Source organism: Anser brachyrhynchus, assembly GCF_964034855.1.
Source record: "Anser brachyrhynchus genome assembly, chromosome: 22".
Taxonomy (NCBI): Eukaryota; Metazoa; Chordata; class Aves; order Anseriformes; family Anatidae; genus Anser; species Anser brachyrhynchus.
The window spans coordinates 7,597,523-7,620,401 of record NC_137715.1 but is presented as its reverse complement, the minus strand read 5'-3'; the positions used below and the strand labels follow the sequence as shown (position 1 = coordinate 7,620,401).

Sequence of the window (22,879 nt, the reverse complement as noted above, 5' to 3'; positions counted from 1 at the left end):
GGAGTCCCTCCCTGCCCAGCATCATCCACAGTAGCCACCCCCCCAGCCTCTGGTCAGCCCCACCGCCCTCTCCAAGTGGGGGGACACAGCAAGTTTAGGAGAAGAAATACAAAGAGAAAAGATGCACTTAAAATGTATTTATTTAGACCCAGGGCAGGTAAGAAGGGCCTGAACCTGTTGTGATGAGATTGCAGAGTTATCCCCAGATCCCTTTTAGTGGCAGCGCTGTTTGTGGAGGGAGCTGCACCAGGGTGTTCCCATAAAACCGTCTATGGCAGGGTGGTGCAGAGCCCCGAGACATCCCTGCCCTGGGTCTGGCAGGGCAGGAGCTGCACTGTGGGGAGAAGCTCTCAAGACTGTGCTGTGCTGGCTGCTGGTGGTGCTGCGAGAGCCTGGGCCGTGTTCTTCCCCCGGGGAGGGCTTGGGGCTGTGGCAAGTTGGAGCAGAAATCTTTGGCTGTCCTGGTTCTTGGCTGAGGGCATTGGGATGAGCAGAGAGGGACCGGCTGCCACACCTCAGGCTCCACTAGAAATTCTCCTTTGCCTGGCTGTCAGCCTCTTCAAAATTGAACACGGGCGTGCTGTGAGAGAAGAGCCCCTCTGCCACCCCCAGCCAGTCCTTGCCTGCTCCTGACCCTCAGCGCCCCATCCCCCTGTGACCCCAGACCCCTGGGGAGGAGCTGTGCAGGGGGCAAAGGAGGGAGGCCAGGTCTGCTGCGGTCCCGAAGTGGGGCGACCCCTCTGCCGTGCCGGGCTCAGCCCCTACCTGAGCTGCAAGGAGCGCTGTAGGCAGCATCCGTGCGGTCACCTGCAAGGAGAGCAGTGATCGCTGGGACGTGGGCTCAGGGCGAGGTGGCCCTGGGCTGCTCCCATTAATGAAGCCAAAGCTCGTCAATGCTAATGGATGGCTCAGCTGGGCCCCAGCGAGTCTGCTTTGGGGTTGCAAGGGGGGCTCACCCGTCTCGTAGTAGTCGTACAGCGTCACGGTGGCCGGCTGGAGGTTCCTCACGGGGAAGTCCTGCGTGGCCGTGAAGACAAAGGTCTCCTCCTCCTTCGTCAGCTGGGGAGACGGCACAAGGGTGAAGTACAGCCACCTCTGGCCACCTTGGCCCCTTCCTTGCAGCTGGAGGTGATGGCCCTGCCCCATCTCACCTGGTCCAGGTAAATTGTCACCTGGTCGGTCTGCACCTCCACCTTCTTCACCAGCTTCTGCCTCTTCAGCTGGGGACACAGGGAGAGCAGGAGTGTTGTTGTCTCTCTGTCCCCGTGCGGGACAGGGACCCAGCACCAGGCAGAGTGGAGGGGCAGCGGGGACCTCACCTCCGCCACCGAGCCCTTGTCCGGGATGTAGCCAGACGGCAGCTTGGCCTCGATGACAGCCATGTTGGTGGTGGGGCGCTCCCCGGTGTACCTGCAAGGGCAGAGCCCCGTACTGAGGCTGGGCGCTGCCCCCCATCCGCCCCCCCCCAAACCCAGGGGGCGTCCCCTGCCCTCACCGTGCCCGGAGGAGGAGGCGGAAGTGGGCACTGGCGTCCGCACTACACGTCTTGGGCTCGGTCTCCACACGGAGGTCGAACGTCCCCGTGCTGGGTGGTGGTGGCACATTGTAGCGCAGGGTCACCTGAGGCGGGACAGGAGTTTAGGGACACCCGATGGGTGACACGTGGGGACGGGGACCCCAGGCTGTGCCCACCTGCACCAGGGCGCAGCCCTGCCCGCGGGCTTGCACTGCGTACAGCCCCGGCAGCTCGTGCAGGGCTGCCCGCTGCAGCACCAGCCGATTGCTCGCGTCCAGCACGAAGTCCTGCGTGGAGCCCGCCGGGGCTGTCACTGTCACCACGAAGTCCCCGTTGCTGCCGTACGTCAGAGTGGCGTACTTGGCCAAAGCTTGCAGGGCCACCACGGTGTCCTGGGCGAGAAGCACCCAGCCATGGTCAGGTCACCCTGAATTGCAGCCTGCAGCAGCCCCAGCCCCCGTTGGGATCCCGACGCCTGTACCTGCGTGGAGGCAAAGCCCCCGTAGGGGTTTTGCTGCCTGCTGAGCCAGCGGACAATCTGGGAGGCTCTGGCCAGGTCGGTGGAGGACACCTGGGGCTGGGTCAGGTGTGCCAGGAGGACATAGGCGGTCATCTCCACCTCTGCCGGCGCGGCCGCAGCCCAGAGGGACTCCGTGGGCAGAGCCTTCCCCTTCCTCTGCCAGAAGAGCTGCCCCTCTGGGAGAGAGAAGGGTGGCAGGGCAGGGCAGCCCCCAGCAATGGGCACGGGGGTCCCGCGTGGCATGGGGGGGTGCAGGAGGTACCTGTGCTGATGCCGTGCTGCACAAGGCTCCGCAGCCGGGCTTGGCGCTGCTCCTCGCGCCCCGCCAGCCCGCAGACGTAGGCCAGCAGCGCCTGCGTGTAGAGGTCGTCGGTGCTCGAAGCCTCCAGGCACTGCAGGGCAAAGCTCACCACGGGTTCCTGGCGTGGGAAGGGGGCCACCAAGCAGAGTCAGGAGTCAGGGCACGGACAACACCGCGCCCAGGTTGGGACCTCTGCCCAGTGAGACCAGTTACACCAAGGTCCGGCCCAGAGCAGTGTGGCCTGACACATCCAGACCTTGGTGCTGGGCTGGTCCCTTGTCCCAGCGCCTGCTCCCCTCCAGGGCAGACCGGGGTTGTCCTCACCGTTGGGGACGCCCCCAGCTCCAGCAGCGCAGCCGTGACATAAGCTGACAGTGAGAGCTCATCCGATACACCGCCCTGCAAAAGGGGGCAGCAGGAGATGGCTTTGCCCGTGCCACCAGCACAGGGACGTGCCAGGGACAACCCGCCCCTGCGTCCCCCCACACCACCCCGTGCCCACCTGCAGGGCATTGTTGAAGAGCTTGCCCACACTGCGGAAGCATCCTGTCTTCAGCTGCTGACTCTGCAGCCAGCGCAGAGCATCCGTGATGTGCTGTTCCTCGATGGCCACGTAGGCTCTGGCTTGCCCGAAGGACTTGAGGACAAACGCCGTCAGCCTGAGAGCCAGAGAGCCGTCGGAGGGGTGGGGACCCAGGGGTTGAGCGGGGATGGGGTCTGTTTGGTGGCAGGAGGAGATGGCTGGTCCCTGGAGGGATGTCACCGCACTGCCCCGTGCCACGCGGTCCCTTACCAGGTGTTGCCGCTGGCATCGCTCTCCCCAAAAGCACTGTAAGAGCCGTCAGCGTGCTTGTAGAGCAGCTCTCGCTGGTACCCTGCGGGGAGATGGGGACAGCGATACACACGTCGGTCTGCACCCCACCTCGGGAGACCCCATAGGCAGCCTGGGTGCCAGACCCACCCCAGGGCTCAGGGAAGAAGACGGGACAGAGGTGGGGGGCCCGGGCTTCCCCTGGGCAGCAAGGCAGGGTAGGATGGGGAGAAGGGTCCGAGGACGCTGACCGCTCTGCAGGAAGCCCTGCGCCTTGGCGCGGATGTCAGGGGTCAGCTGCCCGCTCTTCTCCAAGTACTGCTGGATGTAGATGTTGGGGGCGAAGCGGACCATGTTCTGCTCCCCGCAGCCATAGGGCATGGCCAGGAGGCGGTCCACATTCTGCAACGCATTGCCCATGATGTCGCCTGCACCGGGGGAGGTGAGGAGAATCGTCACTGGCCGTGTCCCCCAGCAGGCACCCCGTATCCCATCCCACCTCAGCTCAGTGGGGGTCCCGCCTCCAGCTGAGCTTGGGTCATGGAGCTCTGCGCCCTCTGTGCACCCCTTACCCATCACAGTAACGTGGGCTCGCTGGGAGCCCTCCAAGATGTTTGCAGGAAGCTTCAGGGAGACTTCTTCAGCGGCTGCAGGGATGGAGGGCCATGGCAGTGGGGATGCCCAGCTCCTCCAGGCCTGGCCCCACATTGTCCTCACCCACCCCTCGGTGCTCCATCCCTCCACGGGCTCAAGGCTGGGTTGGGACACCTCAGGCTGGAGACCCAAAGACTCCGGGGTCCTTGGTTCCACCAGTCTGGGGGCCCTCATGACCAGCAGCCAAGCACCCTTGCCCCACATCCCCACATCCTACCTTCCTGGCAGAGCAGGGAGCTGTGCGCCTTCTCCACCAGGATGCCCCCGGGCTGTGGGAAGCAGCATCGTAGGGTCAGTCAGGAGAAGGGACTGGCCTCCCCCCCACGTCCCCAAAGCCATGCCAGCATCCCATGCTCCCAGGACCCTGCAGAGGGGTCCTCCTGCTGCCTCCCCCAGAACTGCTCAGCCCCCATCCCTCCTCCCTCCTCCATAACCCATCTGACCTGCACCAGCAAGGGCTTTATCACGGTGTCCACGCGTCCCTGGGCTGGCACCACGGGCTCCTCATTACCACAGAGCTCCTCTGAGTTTATGGCCTCGGTGCTGATGGTGATGTTCACCTCCCCTGCAGATTCAAATGGGGGGCCCAGATCCCACAGAGCCCTCCAGCCTGCACTGCAGCCGCATGGGCTTGCATCAGGTTTTGTGTGGGGCTGGCTGGGTTGGGATGGGGTCACCAGGGAGAGGAACAGTACTGATAGGTGATGGGGAAGGGGAAAATGGAGCAGAGAAGAGCCTCCCAGATAGCATCATGTTTGCTTCCATCCTCCCTGCCCACCCCATCGTATGAGGGGGGGTCCCCAAGCAGCAGGACAGGGAGTCTCAGTGCCCCATACCCAGGCTGGTGGCTTTCACGTCCCACCGGAAGGTCCTGGCTTCATCCGCACAGACGCAGCCGCTGTACGTCCCGCCCGCGGTCTCTGACACCTCCAGCTCCGCCGACTCCGCCAGTGTCACCCGAACCTGCGGGACCATGATCCCCTCAGCCCCCGCCAGGCCGCAGCCCCCAGCCCCCGGCCCACCCCGCTCACCCTCAGGCACTGCCGCAGGTAGTTGAAGACGGTGGCGGCCAGGGTGAAGGCTTCGCCCCGGGTCACGGCGTAGGGCAGCGTCAGCTCCACGAAGAAGGGCTTGAAGGCCGTGAGGGTGATGGTACGGGAGAGCCCCAAGCCCGTGGGCGCTGTGCAGAACATCCCAGCTTTCCACTCCGTGATGGCGTCGGGCACCGTCACCGGCACCTCCACGGAGCCCTCCTCCCTGCGGGGTGGTGGGACAGAGCATCAAGAGACCACCAAGAGTCATCTGCTGGCATCTGGGCAGTTTTTGGGGTCGTCCCAGGTCCCTCAACACAGGAGAGGAGGTGGGGTTGGGACTGGCCATGCAGAGACCGCTCCCACTCACCCCACGGGGACCAGGTCCCACAGCCACGTCTCTGGGAAGTACGACCGCGGAGCCGGCGGCTCCTCCTGGATGGGAGGTACCTCTAAGGCACTGTCGAAGACAGCAGGGATACCCATCCTATTATTCGTCAGATGTCCGGAAAAGAGCATTATGTTATCTAGAAAAGGCAGAGCAGAAATTAGGGTCCGTGGGTTTCTGCATATCAGCCCAGGGCTGGATCTCTGCTGAAGACAGCCTCGAGCAGCCAAAATCCCCTTCAACCAAGAACTGAGCCACCTGAGCCTTCCACAGACCTCCAGTGGCTCTGTAAGGCAAAGCCCTGTGACACAGCCCTCCCCACCACCCCACCAGGAATGGGGACACCCCTGCCCAGCCCCTCTCTACCGAGTGCTTTGTGAGGACGCCGACCTGTAGGACCCGCAAAGCCCACGTCAGGTAAGACAGGCATGTTGAACCACTCTTCGCAAGCAGTCCCGATCTTGGCATTGGTGAGAAGTTTCAGTGCTGCGTCCTGCAAAAATGAAATGAAGCTGGCTGTCCCCAAAACCCAGCAGGGCAAATATTCCCACCAGAGCTGTGAATGGTCACGGGGCTGCAGAAGAAGACAAGCGGAGGGGGAGCAGTCTGGGAAAGGCTTTCCCCACAAACGTGGTTTTCATGGCGCATTGCCGTGCTGACCGGGCACCCTGCACAAACCATGGCTGACTCCTGCCTGAAGAGGAGCAAAGAGGCACAAGCCTTTACCTGAAATAACTTGTAGGCGTCCACCTGGAAATTTTCCCAGAAAGGTGGAGGTAAAAAATACCTCCTTGAACGGAGAACGGAATCTGTGTTTCTCATAGGTGGGGTGCGGGATAAGCGGGGATGTCTCCAGAAAGGTGAACAGGGCTCTGGGTCTCGAATGCTTCCAGGGGAGTCAAAATTGGGTAGCACTTTGTAGATCTGGGAATAAACACAACATATAAGGCACAAAACCAACTGGGGTCTGCTGCCAGCCTGCCTCCAGCCCCCAGAGCCACCAGGCCACCACCTGGTCCCAGGGACCGAACATCCAGCTGGGGACAGGCCAGAGTCCCCACCAGGGAGGCCCTGGTTGATATCATCTCCTCCTCCATCCCGGCTGGTCCACAGTGCTGCAAGAGGGGGCGAAGCCCCTGTGGGACCACCTACCTCCTCCATGCTGAGCTCAGCCTCAGGTTTCAAGAGCAGCACGCTCCGGTCCACAGCGCGGATGGCGCACAGGGAACTCGGGGCTGCCTCCAGCTCCAGCCTCAGCGCTGAGCCGGGCAGCGCCCGTTCCTCCGAAAAGGCCAGCTTCACCTGGGGAGGGACAGGGGCATCAGGGGACGAGAGCAGGACGGCAGAGGAGCAGAACAAAGCTGTGGATGTGGAGGTCTTCTGGAGTAGCACGGAAATGGATAAAACCAAGCTCAAGGGTTTGGGGATCAGGGCATGGGTTAGAGCGGCTGCGATGCTGTGAGGTGTCTGGAGCAGGACAGAGCACCATGACAAGCCAGGGGAAGATTTCCTGGCCTCCAACAGCCTCCACTCACCTTGTTGGGGAGGCACTTGGCCAGGCTGAGCTTGGTGCTGTCAGCCACCATCTCGCCGCTGGGCAGCACCGCGTAGCACAGCACTGCGGCCATGGGCGCCAGCTCAGGGCCAACAGGCAGTTCCAGGGAGAAGGAGCCTCTCAGCCCTGGGACGGGAAGGGAGGTGAGGTCCAGGCATGGGCAGCAGAGCCCTGCATGGCCCATCCGTGCTGCGGGACCTACCTGCCTCCATGGACAGCTCCTTCCTGAGGATGGTGGCAATGGTCCCCTTGGCCATGACCTGCAGAGGAGGAGATGGGAATGGCAAACCCAACGCTTTGTGTAGACCCAAAATACCCTGACGGAGGATGGACCCCAGGGCTCGAGTGCTGTGATGGTTTTGAACCTGTCCAGTCTCCAGCCCCCACAATATCTCCCATTGGCAAGCACAGTGAGCAGACACCTCTGCTAACAGGCTTTGGTCTTTCAGTCCAGCCAGGAGAGAACGCTAATTGTCTGGTCCTTGGGGACACAACTGTGCACGTGTGTGTACACAGGGACTCTCATATCCTTATGCCTGCTGCCTTCCCTCCCCAGGCGAAGGCTCACCAGGAAGACCACGTCCAGTCTCTGCAGCTCAGTCCCCAAGGCTTCCTTGTTGAAGATGTAATCCACCTGGAGCTGCTGGGGCTGGCTGCAGGGCAGCTTGCTCTCCAGCCTGTGGATGTGCAGGAAGCTCTGGCTCTTTGAAACAAAGGGGCGCAGGTCCACAAAAGCTGCTTCGTAGAGGGGTGACGAGCCACTGCTCTCCTGGGTGTGAGCCGACTTGTTGACTTGACCCTGAGCAATGAGGGCGGAAATCAGGGTTCAGCAGCCTCAAGGACCCGGCACCGGGCACCACTGACTCGGGCTGTTTTCTTGGCTTGGAGAAGGTGCCCAGCCCCATACCAATGGAGAAAGCAATGTGAGAAGCCCCGGGGGTGACACAGGTTGCTTACATGCAGGGTCACAGTGCCAGTCCAACCAGAGGTGTCCAGCTCGAAGGAGGCTCTCCCTGACGTGTCGGTCAGGAAGCTGTGTCTCGTAGCTTCTCCTTGATGGTGAACAATGAGCACCAGCTGCTCCTCCTTGGGGGCAGAGCTACCAGGTCCCTCCAGACGCATCTGCACAGGGAGGGAAGGGGAGATGTGTGGGTTGGGCTGGAGCCGTGGGGCAGGTTTGGGAGAGCAGGGCTGTGGGGGATCCCTGTTACCGTCCCGGTGTAGGGAATCCCACGCTTGTAGAAGCCTTCGGTGTTCTCGAGGGTAACCTTGTAGATTTCAGGCAAAATGTCAAAGCTCTTTGTGTTGTTCATCTCCAGCCCTGTGGAGAAGGAGAAGGGAGCCGAGTGTGTCTTGGGGACACCAGGCACAGGTTGGCTGCTGCCAGCTCGCTGCATAAAGGGTCCCTGGACATTCTAGGCTCTCCCTCTGCACCCAGCATCTTTGAGAACCGTTTGCACCTCCTACAAGAGGATCAAAACTTCTGTGGCTTGTTCTAGACCTGAAGCAAAGGCATGGTTTACTGCAAAGACTTTGTAAGAGACATTGAAGCACCATGATGTGGGCCCGCCTCAATGCCCATGGGCCTGGGAACAACCCCCAGTCTTCTCATTTTTTCCAAAGTAAAGCCACCAGTGGTCATTTCTGGTGTGACCGGGTTGGTGGGTGGGGTGGACAGTCCCGCTCACCACCCGGGGAAGGAAGCAGCGCCACAGAACCGAATGAAGGGACTGCTTTGCGTCACAAGGACTACACTCGCTGCTGGCTGTAGGGTTGAGGTGTTGGATCCTTGCAAAGCATTTTTCTTCCTGACCATTTCTCTGCTCATTATGCGAAGTATTGTCTTGCTGTCTCGCATCCCCTCCTGGGCCTGATTTCTACACACGCATACCTCTAAATCACAGCATTGCCCGGGGGCTTCCCTTAGAAAGCCTGACACCTCCGTGCTATGCTCATGTGGGTGCACGCAGGGATGAATGCAACAACAGATCCCACTCCTGAGCAGGAGGACACCACCACCCCTACCTGTCCCCTCCTCCACCAGTGACGCCTTGACTTGCACGCGCTTCTGAAGCCTGCCATTGGTCTGGTTGAAGGAAGCCATCAAAACATCTGTCGAAAAGCAGCCGTTCTTCTCGGTCTGGAGGGAGGGAGTCAGCCGTGCTGGGAGCAGTCCTGGGGGTGGGCTGTTCCACTGTCCCCCATGCTTCCAGCTTTGCTCACCTGCCCGCCAACCTCAATGCAGGTTGTCCTTGGTGAGGATGGCCCAGGAATGTACATCACCCGGCCGAACAAGAAGGGCCTGCACACGGTGGCCTGGACCTTCCCCTGGACGGGTTTCCCGTAGGTGTACCTGTTGGGTGGAGGGCGGGCAGGGGGCACGGGGAGAAACAGCACCTGGTGGGCCGCATCGTGTCGTGCCCCCCATCCCCTCCGTGCTCCCAGCACAGCCTGTTTCGGGCTCACCTCCCACAGATCTCCAGCCGAAGCTTCTTGTCTTTCTCCAGCACGATGGGGGGGACACCAATGGTCACCTCGAACTTGGGCAGCACTGATGGAGAAGTGGAAGGAGGAGGAGTTGTCCATCCCAGCACAAGGACATGGGTGCCCAGGTGGCCACGACACGCTGCCCACGGGGACGTGCCAAGGCACGGCTCCCTCCCACCGTGCTCCTCACGGCACTGGTCCCCACGCACCGTATTCCTCCACGCTGAAGGAGCGAGTCTTCCCCTCCACCTCAATGGTGTATGTGCCCAGGGCAGGCTCCGTGGCCAGCGGGAGGGACAGGTCCACAATGCCCTGCCGCGGGCTCACGTCTCGCCACTGCGCGATGCGGTTCCCTCTGGGGTCCTGCTCAGGGGGACACGCGGTGTTGGCCCTTGCTTCCCAGGGCAGCCGGGGGAGCCCAACCAGCACCCCCGTGTCAGGTTCCCCCTCTCCCAGCCATGCCACCTTCCCACGCCCACACCACCCAGGAGCCTCCCTGCACCTCCCAGACTGACCTTCAGGAACACGAGGGGCAGCTGGAAGGCAAGAAGGAGATGGTTACAGGGGAAATTCAAAGTTTTCCTTAGGCTCTCCCCAGGGTGGGGACATCTCTAGAACCGCAGGCAAAGGACAGCGAGGGTTGCTTGTGGGCTGCTGTGACCTTCCACCCCTCTGGTTTGCTTTGGGACTGATTTTGAGCCTGTGGATCGCTCGAGCTGAGGTGAGCCAGCATGGCAAGGAGAGACAGCATCTCCCAGCACCTTTGCAAGAAGTCATCAGCCATTTCATCTGGGAACCTCTTGCACTTCCAGACACACAAGTGACTGCTTGGGAGCACCAGAGAGTGAACTAACCTATAATTCTGGTGATTTGTGATTTGACGGATAACAACAGCACTTTCCCTGCTTGCCACTCACCATTCCTATGTCCCTAAGTGAAAGTTTAAGTGGGAGCATTCCCGTGTCTCATGTGCAACTAACTCTGTGGTTCTCTGTCCTGCCAAAGCTGTGTGAAGGACACAACACATCCCGAGCTTGGCAGCCCAGGCATAGTTGGCTGGGGCAGGATTCCCAAAGGGAAAGATGCTGTCTGACCCCAAACCTCTGCCACGGCTTGCTGAGATGGAAGGAGAGCAGCTCAGTGAGCCCTGTCACCTCCCCATGTCCCTCGCACTGTCCTCACCTGCTTGTCACTGGCAACGAAGTCTTTATCCAAAGAGATGATTCGGAACTTCACTGGAAAGAGCAAAGGAGTAAACAGGAGTGAGTGGTGGGCACATCTGCACGGGGAAGGTGAATGGAAGCCCACCCTGAGCCCTGCAGCAGGGCACTGTCCCCAGCCAATGCAGCCAGCATGTCCTGGCATTGCTGTGGGCCAGTGCTGGAGGTCCCAGAGCACCCTGGGGTGAGCCCCACATCTCCATCAGCTCACATTGGGTGGGAGCAAGGCTGAACCTGCTGCCCCCAGGTCCTTCATCCAGCCAGACCCCATCTCGCCCCTCACCTTGCTGCCCAGGCTTGTAGACAGCCTTGTCTGTCTGTATGAAGATCCCAGGCTCCAGGGCTCTCAGCATCACCTTCTTCTTTTTGGAGACATCCAGGGAATCTCCCTGGATTGAGACGTGCAGATCCACAATTTCCTCCTTCCCCTTGGAGGGGGCTGGAGCCTAAAGGGGGGAAATGCCAGGAGACAGGCTGTCATGGCGCAGAGATCTTCTGCCTGCATGGGGAAATCCTATAAAATGATGGGGAAACCAGCCCAGCTCCCAGGCGAGCTGGAGGCAGTGGGGTGTCCAGGCATCCTGGGGTGACACTCACAGTGAAGGTGACATTCAGATGCACGTGAGGCTCCTGCACCTTCCTCTCCAGCAGGGTGATGTTGCCAGCCCCCCCTGCTCTCTGCAGCTGGACAGTCACCTGGGCAGGCTGGGGGAGGTCGCTGAGATGGACCCACAACATCGCTGTGTGGGGGTGGTAGATCACAGCTGGGGACGTGACCACATAATGCCTGGCAAGGAGAAGCACCACCAGGAGGGGCATGGGGAGGGCAGCCAGGAACAAAGCCTGGGGCAGCCACCACAGGGCCACCCCACTGCACCTCCTCTCCCTGCTTCTGGCCTCTCCCTGGCTTCTTGGCTCAGCAAAGCTAAGGCTCTGCTTGCCCACCAACACTGCATGGGGTGGCACCCACAATAAACCAGAGCCACCAGCCCCAGAAGCTTCCAGGTGTCACGTCCTTGATGCTCATGGGCAGCTCACCCCAAGCACTGCCACCCCCACCAGCCACTGCAGGCACAGGGACCATTATGTCCCACTGCGCACCGAGCCAAGACTAACCACCCTCCTACCAGGTATGGACAGACAGGTGGACACGAAGAGGGCTTACAGCGCTGCAGATCCTCCAGCTGTGAGGTGCAGGACGAGAAGGAGCAGGCAGGGCAGGGCTGCTGGAGACCCCATGCCTCCAGCTGCAAACGGACTTTGGGGTGGCTACAATCTCCTTGCAGGCGCTGGGTGGCTGAAGACCTGCGTCTGTATTGCTGCAGGCTCCCCAGCAAGAGCTTCGCTTTGCCCGCAGTGAGCAAACAAGGCACGGGACGAGCAGCCAGTGTGGACCCGAAGATATAGCCAGGACAATGTTTGCCATTCTGGGTTCAAGGCTGTGATGGACTTTTGCAATTTGAGATGTTCCCATAGGCTGGAGAGGTTCTGAACCAGGGGGCAGGAGCCTCCTACGCACCTCTTCACTTCGCTGCAATCCCCCAGCTGCTGGGAAATGCTGGAAGGAGGGAGCGGGGCCAAGTTTCCAAAACAAAAGCGGGCAGCATGCTACTAGAACACCATGTGAGCTGGTGGTGATTTCTCAGTAGGGTTTGTTCCCAGACCTTTCCTGTTTTTCACAGAATCACAGAATCACAGAATCATCTAGGTTGGAAGAGACCTCCAGGATCACCCAGTCCAACCTCTGACCTAACACTAACAAGTCCTCCACTAAACCACATCACTAAGCTCTACATCTAAACGTCTTTTGAAGACCTCCAGGGATGGTGACTCAACCACTTCCCTGGGCAGCCCATTCCAATGCCTAACAACCCTTTCGGTAAAGAAGTTCTTCCTAATATCCAACCTAAACCTCCCCTGGCACAACTTTAGCCCATTCCCCCTCGTCCTGTCACCAGGCACGTGGGAGAATAGACCAACCCCCACCTCACTACAGCCTCCTTTAAGGTACCTACAGAGTGCGATAAGGTCTCCCCTGAGCCTCCTCTTCTCCAGGCGAAACAACCCCAGCTCCCTCAGCCGCTCCTCGTAACACTTGTTCTCCAGACCCCTCACCAGCTTCGTTGCCCTTCTCTGGACTCGCTCGAGCACCTCGATGTCCTTCTTGGAGTGAGGGGCCCAAAACTGAACACAGTACTCAAGGTGCGGCCTCACCAGAGCCGAGCACAGGGGGACAATCACTTCCCTAGCCCTGCTGGCCACACTGTTTCTTATGCAAGCCCGGATGCTGTTGGCCTTCTTGGCCACGTGAGCACACTGCTGGCTCATATTCAGCCGACTGTCAACCAATACTCCCAAAAAATAGATACTTGGGCTGAACACAGGTCTCAAGCTGCATTTTTGCCACGTTTCCTCCAATATCATCAAAACAGACACGAACATAGGAACTCAGAGATGGGGCCGAGCCCTTTCCTGTGGACTCCAGGCTGACCCCGGCTGCTGTCCCCATACTGGCCCTGGTCCCCACTGCCCTCATGGACACAAGGGGGGAGTGTGGCTGCATGCTGGCCCCAGCCTGTCCTGCCATCCCCAGGTGTTGGCTCAGGTCAGGGTCCTGCCAGGTGTCCCCAGGGTGGCACAATGTTTCAGCAAGCTCAAGGCCCTCACACCGAGCCCTTAGGGACATGGGGGTGGGATGAAGAGGGGACCATCATCAGCGAGGCCAAGGGGAGATCAATACGGGGGACTCCACCTCTCCGATCTGCACCTGCTGAGGAAATACTGCGGGGACGATTCATCGCCTGGGGCTGCTGGCGGCTCTGGAGCAGAAGCTGGAGCAAGTGCAGGGTCTGCACCCAGCCCAGGCAGGTGGCCCCTCCTGGCCAGGCAGCACTGCTGCTGCTCTTCCTTGTCCTCCTGCCTTGCCACCCGTGCAACAAACGCTCTTTCAGTTTTCATTTCAGCTTTTTATTTGTCAAAATAAAGTGAAGATTGGATGCAAATAAAGCTACAGCCCGTTTTATACATCATTAAGGAAGACAGGGTCATTGAGAACTGTATGGAAAGGGCCAGCACTTAAGGCATGAAACTGGCTCTGGCTACGAATGCTGGGAAAGAGCCTGAAGAAAATGAGCTTTCTTACAAGAAAAACACTTTGCTGCTTCTATTTTCCTTCTTGTGTTTGTTTGTTTGTTTGTTTTCATTTTCCAGCCTGGTGGAGCAGGGACAGGGCTGTTCCCGGGGCACCTCCTCTCCCTGCCTCTACTCATGCTGTCAGATCCCTTCTCCAAGGAATTGTACCAGCATCAGCTTGTGGAAAAGCATGCCTCCCCAGTGGACAGCACAGCAGAGGGTCCCCACCAGCCCCCAAAGCATGGGGGACAGCAGGGCTGCCGGGGAGGGAGGGGGGCACGGGTGGGTCGTGGAGTTCTTGTCTGAAGCACGCTGCTGCAGGCTGCACTCAGGTGAAGGGGATGAAGCAGGGGTGGGAAGAGGCTCAGACCTCAGCTGCCTGGTGGGTACAATGGGGTCAGGAACAGAACAAGAGCCAGGCAGCTGTAATTTCCATTCACATCGGTCTTTTGTGCTTTAAAACCTGGAATACAACAGGTGTGAGACCACAATCAGTTAGCCTACCCTTCTCTATCCCAGAACTATCCCTCCGCTCGTTCTGACACACTGTCTTCCTGAGCCAGAGCCCTTCACACCCCACCCGGACCCCGTCCCCAATGCTTTCCAGCCATCCTGATGGGCCAGGGGAGCTCAGGACCACATGGAACGAGCTGGAGCAGCCCCCTGCATGGTGCAACAAGGGGATTGAACTGAACATTGCCCAGCCAGCAGCCACAAACCTACAAATCCAACCCCCAGAAGGAAAGGGGAGGCACTCTGCTGATGGTATGGATGGCAGGGAGGCAGGAGCCTTGATCTAGGAGTCTGCAGCACCCACAGGCACCGTACAGCCAGGGGACGGGGGCAGCTCTGTTCTGCTCTGGGGACAGCTGCTTTGGGTGCAGCTGTGGTCCCCATGAGGGGACAAAGCAGCCCATCCCACAGCCACCAACCTCTGCGTTCACCTCCACCCCCAGCAGCTTCGTCACAGTGTCCACGTGCCCCTGCGCCAGCACCATGGGCACCTCGGTGTTGCAGAGCTCCTGGGAGCGCAGCGCCTGGGCGGTGACGGTGACGTTCACCTTGCCTGGGGATGCATATGGGGAATGCAGCTGTGACACAGCCCCGGTTTCCCCAGCCCTTCGTCAGCTCCTCCACACCCATACCCAGGCTGGTGGCTTTCACGGCCCACCGGAAGGTCCTGGCTTTGAACCCCGAGATGCAGCTGCTCTCCGCACCATCTGCGCTCGCTGACACCTCCAGCTCCGCCGACTCCGCCAGTGTCACCCGAACCTGCGGGACCATGATCCCCTCAGCCCCCGCCAGGCCGCAGCCCCCGGCCCCCGGCCCACCCCGCTCACCCTCAGGGACTGCCGCAGGTAGTTGAAGACGGTGGCGGCCAGGGTGAAGGCTTCGCCCCGGGTCACGGCGTAGGGCAGCGCCAGCTCCACGAAGAAGGGCTTGAAGGTCAAGAGGGTGACAGTAGGGGCTAACCCCAAGCCCGTGGGCGCCATGCAGAACATCCCAGCTTTCCACTCCGTGATGGCGTCGGGCACCGTCACCGGCACCTCCACGGAGCCCTCCTCCCTGCGGGGCGGTGGGAGATGGACAGTCCTTGCTGGCTGGGCCTGATGGGCAGAGCCAGCAGAAGGAGCGTGCCAGCCACCCGTGGTCCAAGCACCGGTGGTCATCGCATGTTTGGGGCAGGCAGAGGTGCCACCAGTGCTCCTGGTTCTCTCTTACAGCATCCCCTGCCTGCAGGACTTGGTTTGCCACAGTCTGTCCTGGGGCTGGTGCTGAGTTTGGAGGGAAGCGTCTGGATGTGTCCCAGTGCCACTCCTGGACACAGGGACACCGACCGAGTGGTCTGGGTGCTGCACCCAGAGGGGAAGCTGATGTGATACGGGCAGTCCCCTGGCTTGAGGTCTTCTAGGGCTCCTTACTTACCCCACAGGGACCAGCTCCCACAGCCACGTCCCAGGAAAATCCTTCTGCGGTACTAGGTCCTGCCGGGGTTGGGGCTCTCTCTCACCTTCCTGTTCGTACTTCTCCAGCCCTGCTGATGGGCACAGCTTGAATGCGCTGCCAGGAAGGACAGGGGCTGCACGACCCCCATCTGTCCTTCAGCAGCTGGCGTGGGGGCTCTTGCAGACCATCCCCGCTCACCCACTGTTTGGAATGCCATAGAGCTGTTCAGGACGGTGTTGGTGACAGTTCTCAAAGCTGCACGCTGAAATGTGACACACAAGAGGGAACCACAGTGCGCTGAAGACCAGCATTGCCAAAACACCTTTCTGACCCTTTCTGAAATGAGGAATCATCTCGCACTTCAAGCCAAAAAGGAGCTCCCAGAAATCAGGACCCCCTGGCACACTGCAGCAGGAGCGCAGGAGGGGAAAAGGAGTGCCGGGGCGCACGGCTGCACTGGGGCAGGTGGCCGTGACCTGCTGGGTCTGCTCTGCTCACCCCGTCCCCAGCCAGCCCCAACCCAGTGCTGCCGATGGGAGGCCTCTCCTTGGCTGCTCACTCCAAGCCCAGGTTCACGATGGAAGGCCAGAGCTTAGCCCCATCCCCACGGGAAGCCACCATGCCCAGACGGACAGGCGCAATCCGCATGCCTGCCGCAGGCTGGGAGCAGGGTGCAGTGCGTGGGGGATGTAGGAGGATGGTTTGTGAGCACGGGTGTGGGATGGGTGGGGGACCGGGTGCCCCAGCACCCCAGGAAGCCCTCCCTGTGAGGAAGAGGAGCATAAGGCAGGGATGGAGAGGTGGGGGGGGGGGATGGCTCCTACCACACCCGGGTCGCACGGGTCCGGAGAGCTGCGAAACTCTGCTGCCTGCCTAGCGTGCCGCCATTTGTATGTGAGGATAGGCACATCAAACGGGTTGAGTGGTATAGCGGCTGCGATATGCTCATGAAATGAGTTGAACTGTAGAGAGGTTCCTGGATGTATACCCATGTTATTGACAACACAGATTGCTCCATATTCAGAATAAGAGTTGTCTTCAGAAGATGGGCGTAAGTTATAGACCTAAGCCAAACATGAGCTTTAGTTGAGAAAGACCTGAAATGCTCCTGGCCCAGCTACAGCCCTCATTGCTCCTGGCATCACCCCATAGCCCTGGCACCTCTCTGGGCAGGGCAGTGATGCTGCCAGCCCCAACCCCTCTGCTGGGGCCCATTTCTGCTCCATTGCCTCCTCTCCCCGAGGAGCAGGCAGTGCTTCCCACCACCCGCACCCTATCTTCAATATTGCCACCCAAGGAAGCACCACAGGGCAATTCTGTGGCAGGGTTCTCAGGACCAGGTCCTCACTGCCCTCCCCTGAAATGTGTCTGGCAGTGAGAATCCACTGTCCCTGTGCCCCAGCAGCAAGTCCCCTGCAAAGTCCTCATGGAAAGGCACCAGTCCAGCACCGAGGCCGCTCCATACTCACCACTTTGGAGCTGAGGGCAGCCTCGAGACCATAGTACGATGTGGGCTGATCCATGGTGTGGATGGCACAGAGGGACCCTGGGGAAGCCTGCACCTTCAGGCGGACCTGTGAGCCCGCCAGAGCCTTCTGCTCCGGGAAGGACAGCTTCACCTGGGGAGAGGGTCCCAGGAAGGGCTTTCTCTCCATCCCCCAAACAAAGGCAAAGGGTGGAGAGCAAGGGGTGTGCAGGAAGCCAGGAGGTGGCTCTCAGCCTCCACTCACCTGGCTGGGGAAGCACATGGCGACGTGCAGCTCAGCCCAGTCGCCCATCACGTTGCCGCCGGGCAGCATCACATAGCCCAGCACCATGGCCGTGGGCACCAGCCTGGGGCCAACAGGCAGTTCCAGGGAGAAGGAGCCTCTCAGCCCTGGGACAGGGAGGGAGGTGAGGTCCAGGCACGGGCAGCAGAGCCCTGCACGGCCCGTCTGTGCTGCGGGACCTACCTGCCTCCACGGGCAGCTCCTTCCTGAGGATGCTGACAATGGTATCTCTGGCCATGACCTGCAAAGGAGGAGGGAGGAGATGGGAAGGACTAAACTGGTGCTTCAGGAGGAAGTGAAATAGTTCCCCAAGACCCAACAGCTCCAGGGTCCAGCCCCAAGTCCCTAAGCCAACAGTGCCCATGCAGGGCTGGCTGGAAATGGCTCCATCCTGGCCAGTCCCGCAGATTTATCCTCCTCCTCTGAGTTCTGCCCTTTGTGCACTGTCCCCCATTCCTCCCCAGGCAAAGACCCACCAGGAAGACCACATCCACGCTCTGCAGCTTAGTCCCCAGGGCCTCCTTGTTGAGGACGTAATCCACCCGGAGCCGCAGGGGCTGGCTGCAGGGTGGCGTCCTTTTCATCCTGCGGATCTTCAAGAAACTTTGGCTGTCTGAAGAGGAGGAATTCAGGACGGTACTGTCATTTTGGCTTTCACGCTCTGAGGGCAGAGGCACCTCCTTGAGATCACCCTGAGGGGTGGAAACCAGGATTCTCAAAGGTGAAGACAGCCCAGCAGGGTGGAAAGGCATGCAGCAGCCGCGACCACCACACACTGTGCTGTGACATCCCTGCAGGAGGACACTGGGAGACACGAGCCAGCCATGCTCAGTCCCCCAAAAAGAGTGAATAAGCATCCCACAACTGGTCATGCTGGGTTGGTGAAGGCAGAAGGGATACCAGCAGCTCCCTTCAGCAACATCTGCACCAGGAGGAAGAGGAGATGCACAGGCTGCGCTGGAGCCAAAGGGCAGGGGTGGGAGAGCGGGGCTGTGGGGCACAGGAAACCCCCATTACCGTGCCAGTGGGGGGCATCCCATGCTTGTAGAAACCATCGGTGTTCTCGAACGCAGCAGTGGGCATTTCAGGCAGAATGTTACAGCTTTTAGTCAGGCTCTGCAACTTCCCTGCAGAGAGGAGGCAGAGAGGGGTGGCGCTGGGTGGCGCGGTGTTAATGGCTCCACCCCTGCTTTCCCCCACGTGTCATCTCCACCCATGTCTCTGTGCCCTCAGGATAGGGGTGTGACGTTTGATGTCCCATGTTCAGCATCACAGCTGCAGAGCCGTGCTGGGTGGTGCATGAGGCTGGAGATGGCGCTCAGCAATTTGTCCTGGCAAACCCCCCAGGAGAGCTGGGCCCGGTGCCTGCTCTCCCGTCCCCACCCCAAGCAGTGTTACCAGCCCATGCTGATGCAGACACCACTCTGGCCCAGTCCGGAAGGAAAGGTAGGACAGGAGAAGCAGCAATGCAAAGCTCACGAAGCAGAGCTCATGATGCAAAGCTGTCTCCCTCCCTTCAACTCATGCATGGCAGGAAAATGGGTCAGAGTCACGAGCATGTAGAGCTGCATGCTTGCTCCCTACTGCTTTCTTTGCACGTTGCCGTATGAAACAAAGCTGTCCTCTTGCAGGCAATGTTTAGGGGTGAGTTTGCACAGTGCAAAAGCCCACTTGATGGGCAACAAGCACAAGAAACTGTCCTCAGGGTAACAGGGGCTGAACTGTGAGCAGCATAAGGCAGGATCTGGGTGCTATCAAAGTACCCATCTTTACTCCAAAATGATCAAAACTACCCATCTTTACCCCCTTAGCTGATACAGGCAAATAGGATCTGCCATTCCTGTCTCTGCTGTGCTGAAACTGGGCTCTTTACCTGATCCTAAGGAAGTTTATAATAACCCTACCCAGGCAGATAACAGCTATTTATAATCATGATCAAAGTCAGAAAGGCCTGCCAAGAAAAAGATAATAACCCTAACAGCTTTCCAGTCACTGACAAAGCATGTCAACTTGTGTCAGAGGCAGAGAGTGCAGAGTGGGAGGTGGATGGTGTGGGAACAGCTGGGGAAGGATCTTGGAAGGGGAAGAAGTTCCTGAACAGCCTTCAGGGCCTGAGGGATTGCTCCACAGATGGGAGTAGAGGAAACACCAAAGCAAGGAAGGGCCAGAGCAGCTGATGCGTGTGTATGGGAAGGACGGACACCCCGGGTGCACCCTGGCTGCACTTACCGGTCCTCCGCTCTATCAGAGTTGCGTTGGCGTGGAGCTGCCTCTCGTAGTCGGGGCTGGTCAGGTTGAAAGAAGCTGTGGATATCTGGGCGGAGAAGCAGCCGTTCCTCCCTGTCTGAGGGAGAGAGTTGCCCACATTAGCAGCAGCCCGTGGCCAGGCCCTTGGGTGTCATCTGCGGGGAAGTGGTGGATCAGGGCTCTCGGGTGCTGCTGCCTCCCACCAGCCCATCCTCCAGCACTGGAATCCTGCAATATCCACCCTAGGGCTGGTATGCTGCTCTGCCGCATGGCTGTCCCATTCCTGCCCATCCTGTCCCGAGGAGCACCCCAAGAGTCCCCACCCAACTCCCCCACACTCTTTGGGATGACTGGCTTTGCAGAACATTGATGTGAAAGCTGGATCTCCCGGTGATGCCCAGTCGCTGCACCCAGCCGTCATCCCCAAGGCACAGGACCCCAAGATGGGGAAACACCTCCAGGACCACCACCCACATTCCCTACCTTCTGCCCTCACCTCGGCCACAAATGTAGCACATCTGTCAGATTCCTTCGGATAATATTTGTGCCACTGGCACAGGCTGGCCTCAGCCCTGCCCCGGAAAGGTTTCCCAGATGGGTACCTGTGGGGATGGAGCAGGAAGGGGATGGGGAGGCTGCAGGGACCATCGGCCCCGTGGCCACTCGCTGACTCACCACCCGCAGACGTGCAGTGGGATCTTCTCGTCCGTCACCGTCACAAAGGATGGCAGCTGGAGAAGCACTTGGAAGTGGGGTGGCCCTGCAGGAGAACAACGGGAAACAGGAGCCTGCCCACTTCCTCCTTGCCCATTTCTTGCCATCCAGCATGATGGCTCCCAAAAGCCTTCATCCCCACTCACTGTTTTCCTCCACACAGAAGACGTGAGTCTTCTCTTCCACCTTGATGGTGTAACTGCCCAAGGCTGAGTCTATGGCCAGCGGGAGGGACAAGTCCACGATGCCCTGCTGCAGGCTCACATCCTGCCATGACGCGATGGTTCTCTCTCCGTAATACTGCACCTGGGGACACACAGTGTCAGCCCTCACCTGGGGGGTTGTGGCAGCGGTGGGGCTGACAGCTTGGAGGACTCATCGCCCTGTGCAACCTCGCAAGAAGCAGAGGTTTTGCCCTGCTGTCACACTCAGACCGTGAGGGCATCACCTCTCCAGGTGGAACAATTGCCCCAGAAGCTGCGTTAGCTGAGCTCCAGCCTGCAGGCTGAGCTCCAGCAGCAGGACACTGGGGGATGCTCCAGCCTGCACTGGGAGCTCCTGGTTTTCTGCACAGATTGAAATCTCTGTTAATAAGCTGGACCTTAGTGGCATTGCCCTGAGGTCCCACATGCAGGCAAGCTGACCCAAATGGGGCTGCAAATGAGGATGAGGAACCCAAGCCCTCTCCCTACTCCTTGTGATGTCTCTGCATCAGGGATGTCCTCTCTGTCCCCGCTCCTGGTGCCCAGCAGCACATGTGTTCTGGGCCCCTTTGCTCCTCCCGAGGGAGCTGGCAGGATGGCACACGGTGAAAACTCACATTCACAGTCACCAGGGGAAGCTGCAAAAGCAGAGAGAAGGGGTTAGCACTCAGCGTGGAGCAGCCCAGCCATGCCTCTGCCCAGCTGCCTGCGCTCACGGTGACACTGCGGTCCCTGTCACTGCTGCCAAGACCCAGCAGATTCACCACGTGAGGACCCTATCGCCACCACACCTCCTGCACCCTGACCCCATCTCACCTTTCTGTCACTGGGAATGAAGTCCTCCTCCAAATGGACAATTCGAAACTTCACTGGAAAGAGCAAACCCCAGAGCAGGAGTGAGTGCTAGAGCCTGGGACCCAACCCGAGCATCCCATCCCAAGAGCCCATGAGCTCTTCCAGCAGCTCCTGCCCCTCACCGGTTTGCCCAGGCTTGTAGGTAGTTTTGTCTGTCTGTATCACAGTCCACAGACCTGGGGCTTTCAGCAGGACCTCCCTCTGCTGGGAGACCCCCAGGGAACCTCCCTGGATGGAGACATGTAGGTACGCCACCTCCTCTGTTGGGGTAGAAATCTGCCCCCAGGAAAACAACACAAATGGGTGCAAAGCCTTTATGGTGGGCTTGGGTGTATCACGGGAAGACAATGTAGATGCAGCTCACCAGGCCTTTGTGTGTGCCCCGTGTCCCTCTGCTCTCCAGCTCAGCCATTGCCCACCCAGGACAGCCCCCGTGTCCCTTCCCCTGGCCCCAGCAGTGGCTAAGGGATGGACATTCCCTCCTGGGGCCCTCAGTCACTCACGTTGGGGAAGAGGGGCCAGTCCAGCTGGAGAATCTTGTTGCCCGTCTCCTCCAGGGTGACATTAGGGACGCTGTGGCTGCTCGCCAGGTGGAGGGTGACCCGCACGGGCCCATCCAGGTCCATGAGGTGGATGTGCACCTTGCCCCCGTGCGGGTAGTAGATCACATAGGGGAAGAGCACCAGGTATCTCCTGGGGAGAGGACTCCTCGAGAGTGGGCAGGGACCCACAGCAAAGACCAGCACTCCCCTCCCATTCAGACTACCAAGGTAGGGGGTACCCGATTTGTTCTACCCCTGGATGTTCTCCGTGGGGCTGTGCCACCCAGCCTTCCCCCATCTGCCCGGTCCATGGACCAGAGCAGAGCCCCCTTTGCCCATGAACACCTCGGGAAGCAGCTGTGGGGTGGGTCTGGGGAGAGAGGAATGATTCTGCTCATGCCCCAGCTCGTGTGTGAGGTTGCACCTACACCAAAGCAGCCCGGAGACCCCAACCCCAGGCACAAAGTCCGCTGCACTCACGGGGATGACACAACACACTACCCCGAGCACTTCTCCCCCAACCAGCGACCACAGTCAAGGCCAGGATTGTCCCTGAGCATCACCAGCAAGCTAAGACCAACCATCATCCTACCAAGCATGGACAGATGGACACAGAGAGGGCTTACGGCTGTGCAGATGCTCCAGCTACAAGGTGCAGGAGGCAAAGCAGCATCAGGCGGGGCAGGGCTGCTGCGGACCCCATGCCTGGGGGAGAACGCGGAGGCAAGGCGGAATCAGAGCCCTTACGCTGCACCTTCCCTCTCTCCCTTTCACCTTCACCTCCCCGCTGGCAGCAACGAAAGCCAACGAGGTCCCTGGTGGGGGCCTGGCCATTCAGGTAGGACAATGTTTAACCACCCGACCCAGGGCTCAGTGGGTTCAAGGCTCCAGGCAGCCAAACCCCACCCACAGCTGTGGGCACGTGGCAGCACCGCCGAGCCAGCGCAGAGCTGCAGAGCAAACAGCGAGCGGGGAGACTGGCAGGAG

At 59.9% G+C, this 22,879-nt stretch overlaps 2 protein-coding genes across 9 annotated transcripts; both read right to left on the bottom strand.

Annotated features, from left to right (window-relative positions):
* Positions 1-122: 122 nt before the first annotated feature.
* Positions 123-11,869, bottom strand: LOC308181395 (alpha-2-macroglobulin-like protein 1). 4 transcript variants are annotated; one of them, XM_080564652.1, is made up of 36 exons: positions 11,649-11,869; positions 11,081-11,270; positions 10,767-10,929; positions 10,446-10,498; positions 9,779-9,799; positions 9,473-9,626; positions 9,243-9,327; positions 9,000-9,129; positions 8,802-8,916; positions 7,988-8,097; positions 7,734-7,898; positions 7,345-7,575; positions 6,979-7,036; positions 6,757-6,902; positions 6,374-6,523; positions 5,948-6,145; positions 5,588-5,714; positions 5,204-5,360; positions 4,834-5,059; positions 4,639-4,765; positions 4,246-4,367; positions 4,020-4,071; positions 3,721-3,795; positions 3,400-3,576; positions 3,131-3,212; positions 2,840-2,996; positions 2,662-2,736; positions 2,299-2,455; positions 1,998-2,212; positions 1,693-1,908; positions 1,496-1,620; positions 1,320-1,410; positions 1,152-1,220; positions 957-1,059; positions 766-807; positions 123-557 (listed from the first exon to the last, which is right to left on the bottom strand). In XM_080564652.1, exons 1-36 carry the CDS (start codon positions 11,720-11,722, stop codon positions 526-528), a joined length of 4,470 nt encoding a protein of 1,489 aa, XP_080420778.1. In that variant the 5' UTR covers positions 11,723-11,869; the 3' UTR covers positions 123-525. The 4 variants fall into 4 exon arrangements, with proteins under 4 accessions (XP_080420778.1, XP_080420779.1, XP_080420780.1 ...); XM_080564653.1 differs by having other exon boundaries at positions 5,612-5,714; XM_080564654.1 differs by lacking the exon at positions 9,779-9,799 and having other exon boundaries at positions 9,473-9,654; positions 11,649-11,868.
* A 1,565-nt stretch (positions 11,870-13,434) lies between these two features.
* Positions 13,435-22,731, bottom strand: LOC308181397 (alpha-2-macroglobulin-like). 5 transcript variants are annotated; one of them, XM_080564659.1, is made up of 21 exons: positions 22,519-22,731; positions 21,854-22,043; positions 21,473-21,626; positions 21,312-21,364; positions 21,113-21,133; positions 20,439-20,592; positions 20,254-20,338; positions 20,075-20,150; positions 19,561-19,675; positions 18,349-18,458; positions 17,808-18,023; positions 17,515-17,572; positions 17,293-17,438; positions 17,032-17,181; positions 16,387-16,626; positions 15,761-15,824; positions 15,542-15,653; positions 14,956-15,181; positions 14,761-14,887; positions 14,548-14,681; positions 13,435-14,078 (listed from the first exon to the last, which is right to left on the bottom strand). In XM_080564659.1, the coding sequence occupies exons 1-21, from the start codon at positions 22,593-22,595 to the stop codon at positions 14,052-14,054; spliced, it is 2,535 nt and encodes an 844-aa protein (XP_080420785.1). In that variant the 5' UTR covers positions 22,596-22,731; the 3' UTR covers positions 13,435-14,051. The 5 variants fall into 5 exon arrangements, with proteins under 5 accessions (XP_080420785.1, XP_080420783.1, XP_080420784.1 ...); XM_080564657.1 differs by having other exon boundaries at positions 20,075-20,180; positions 22,519-22,730; XM_080564658.1 differs by having other exon boundaries at positions 15,542-15,650; positions 20,075-20,180; positions 22,519-22,729.
* Between the last annotated feature and the right edge of the window lie 148 nt (positions 22,732-22,879).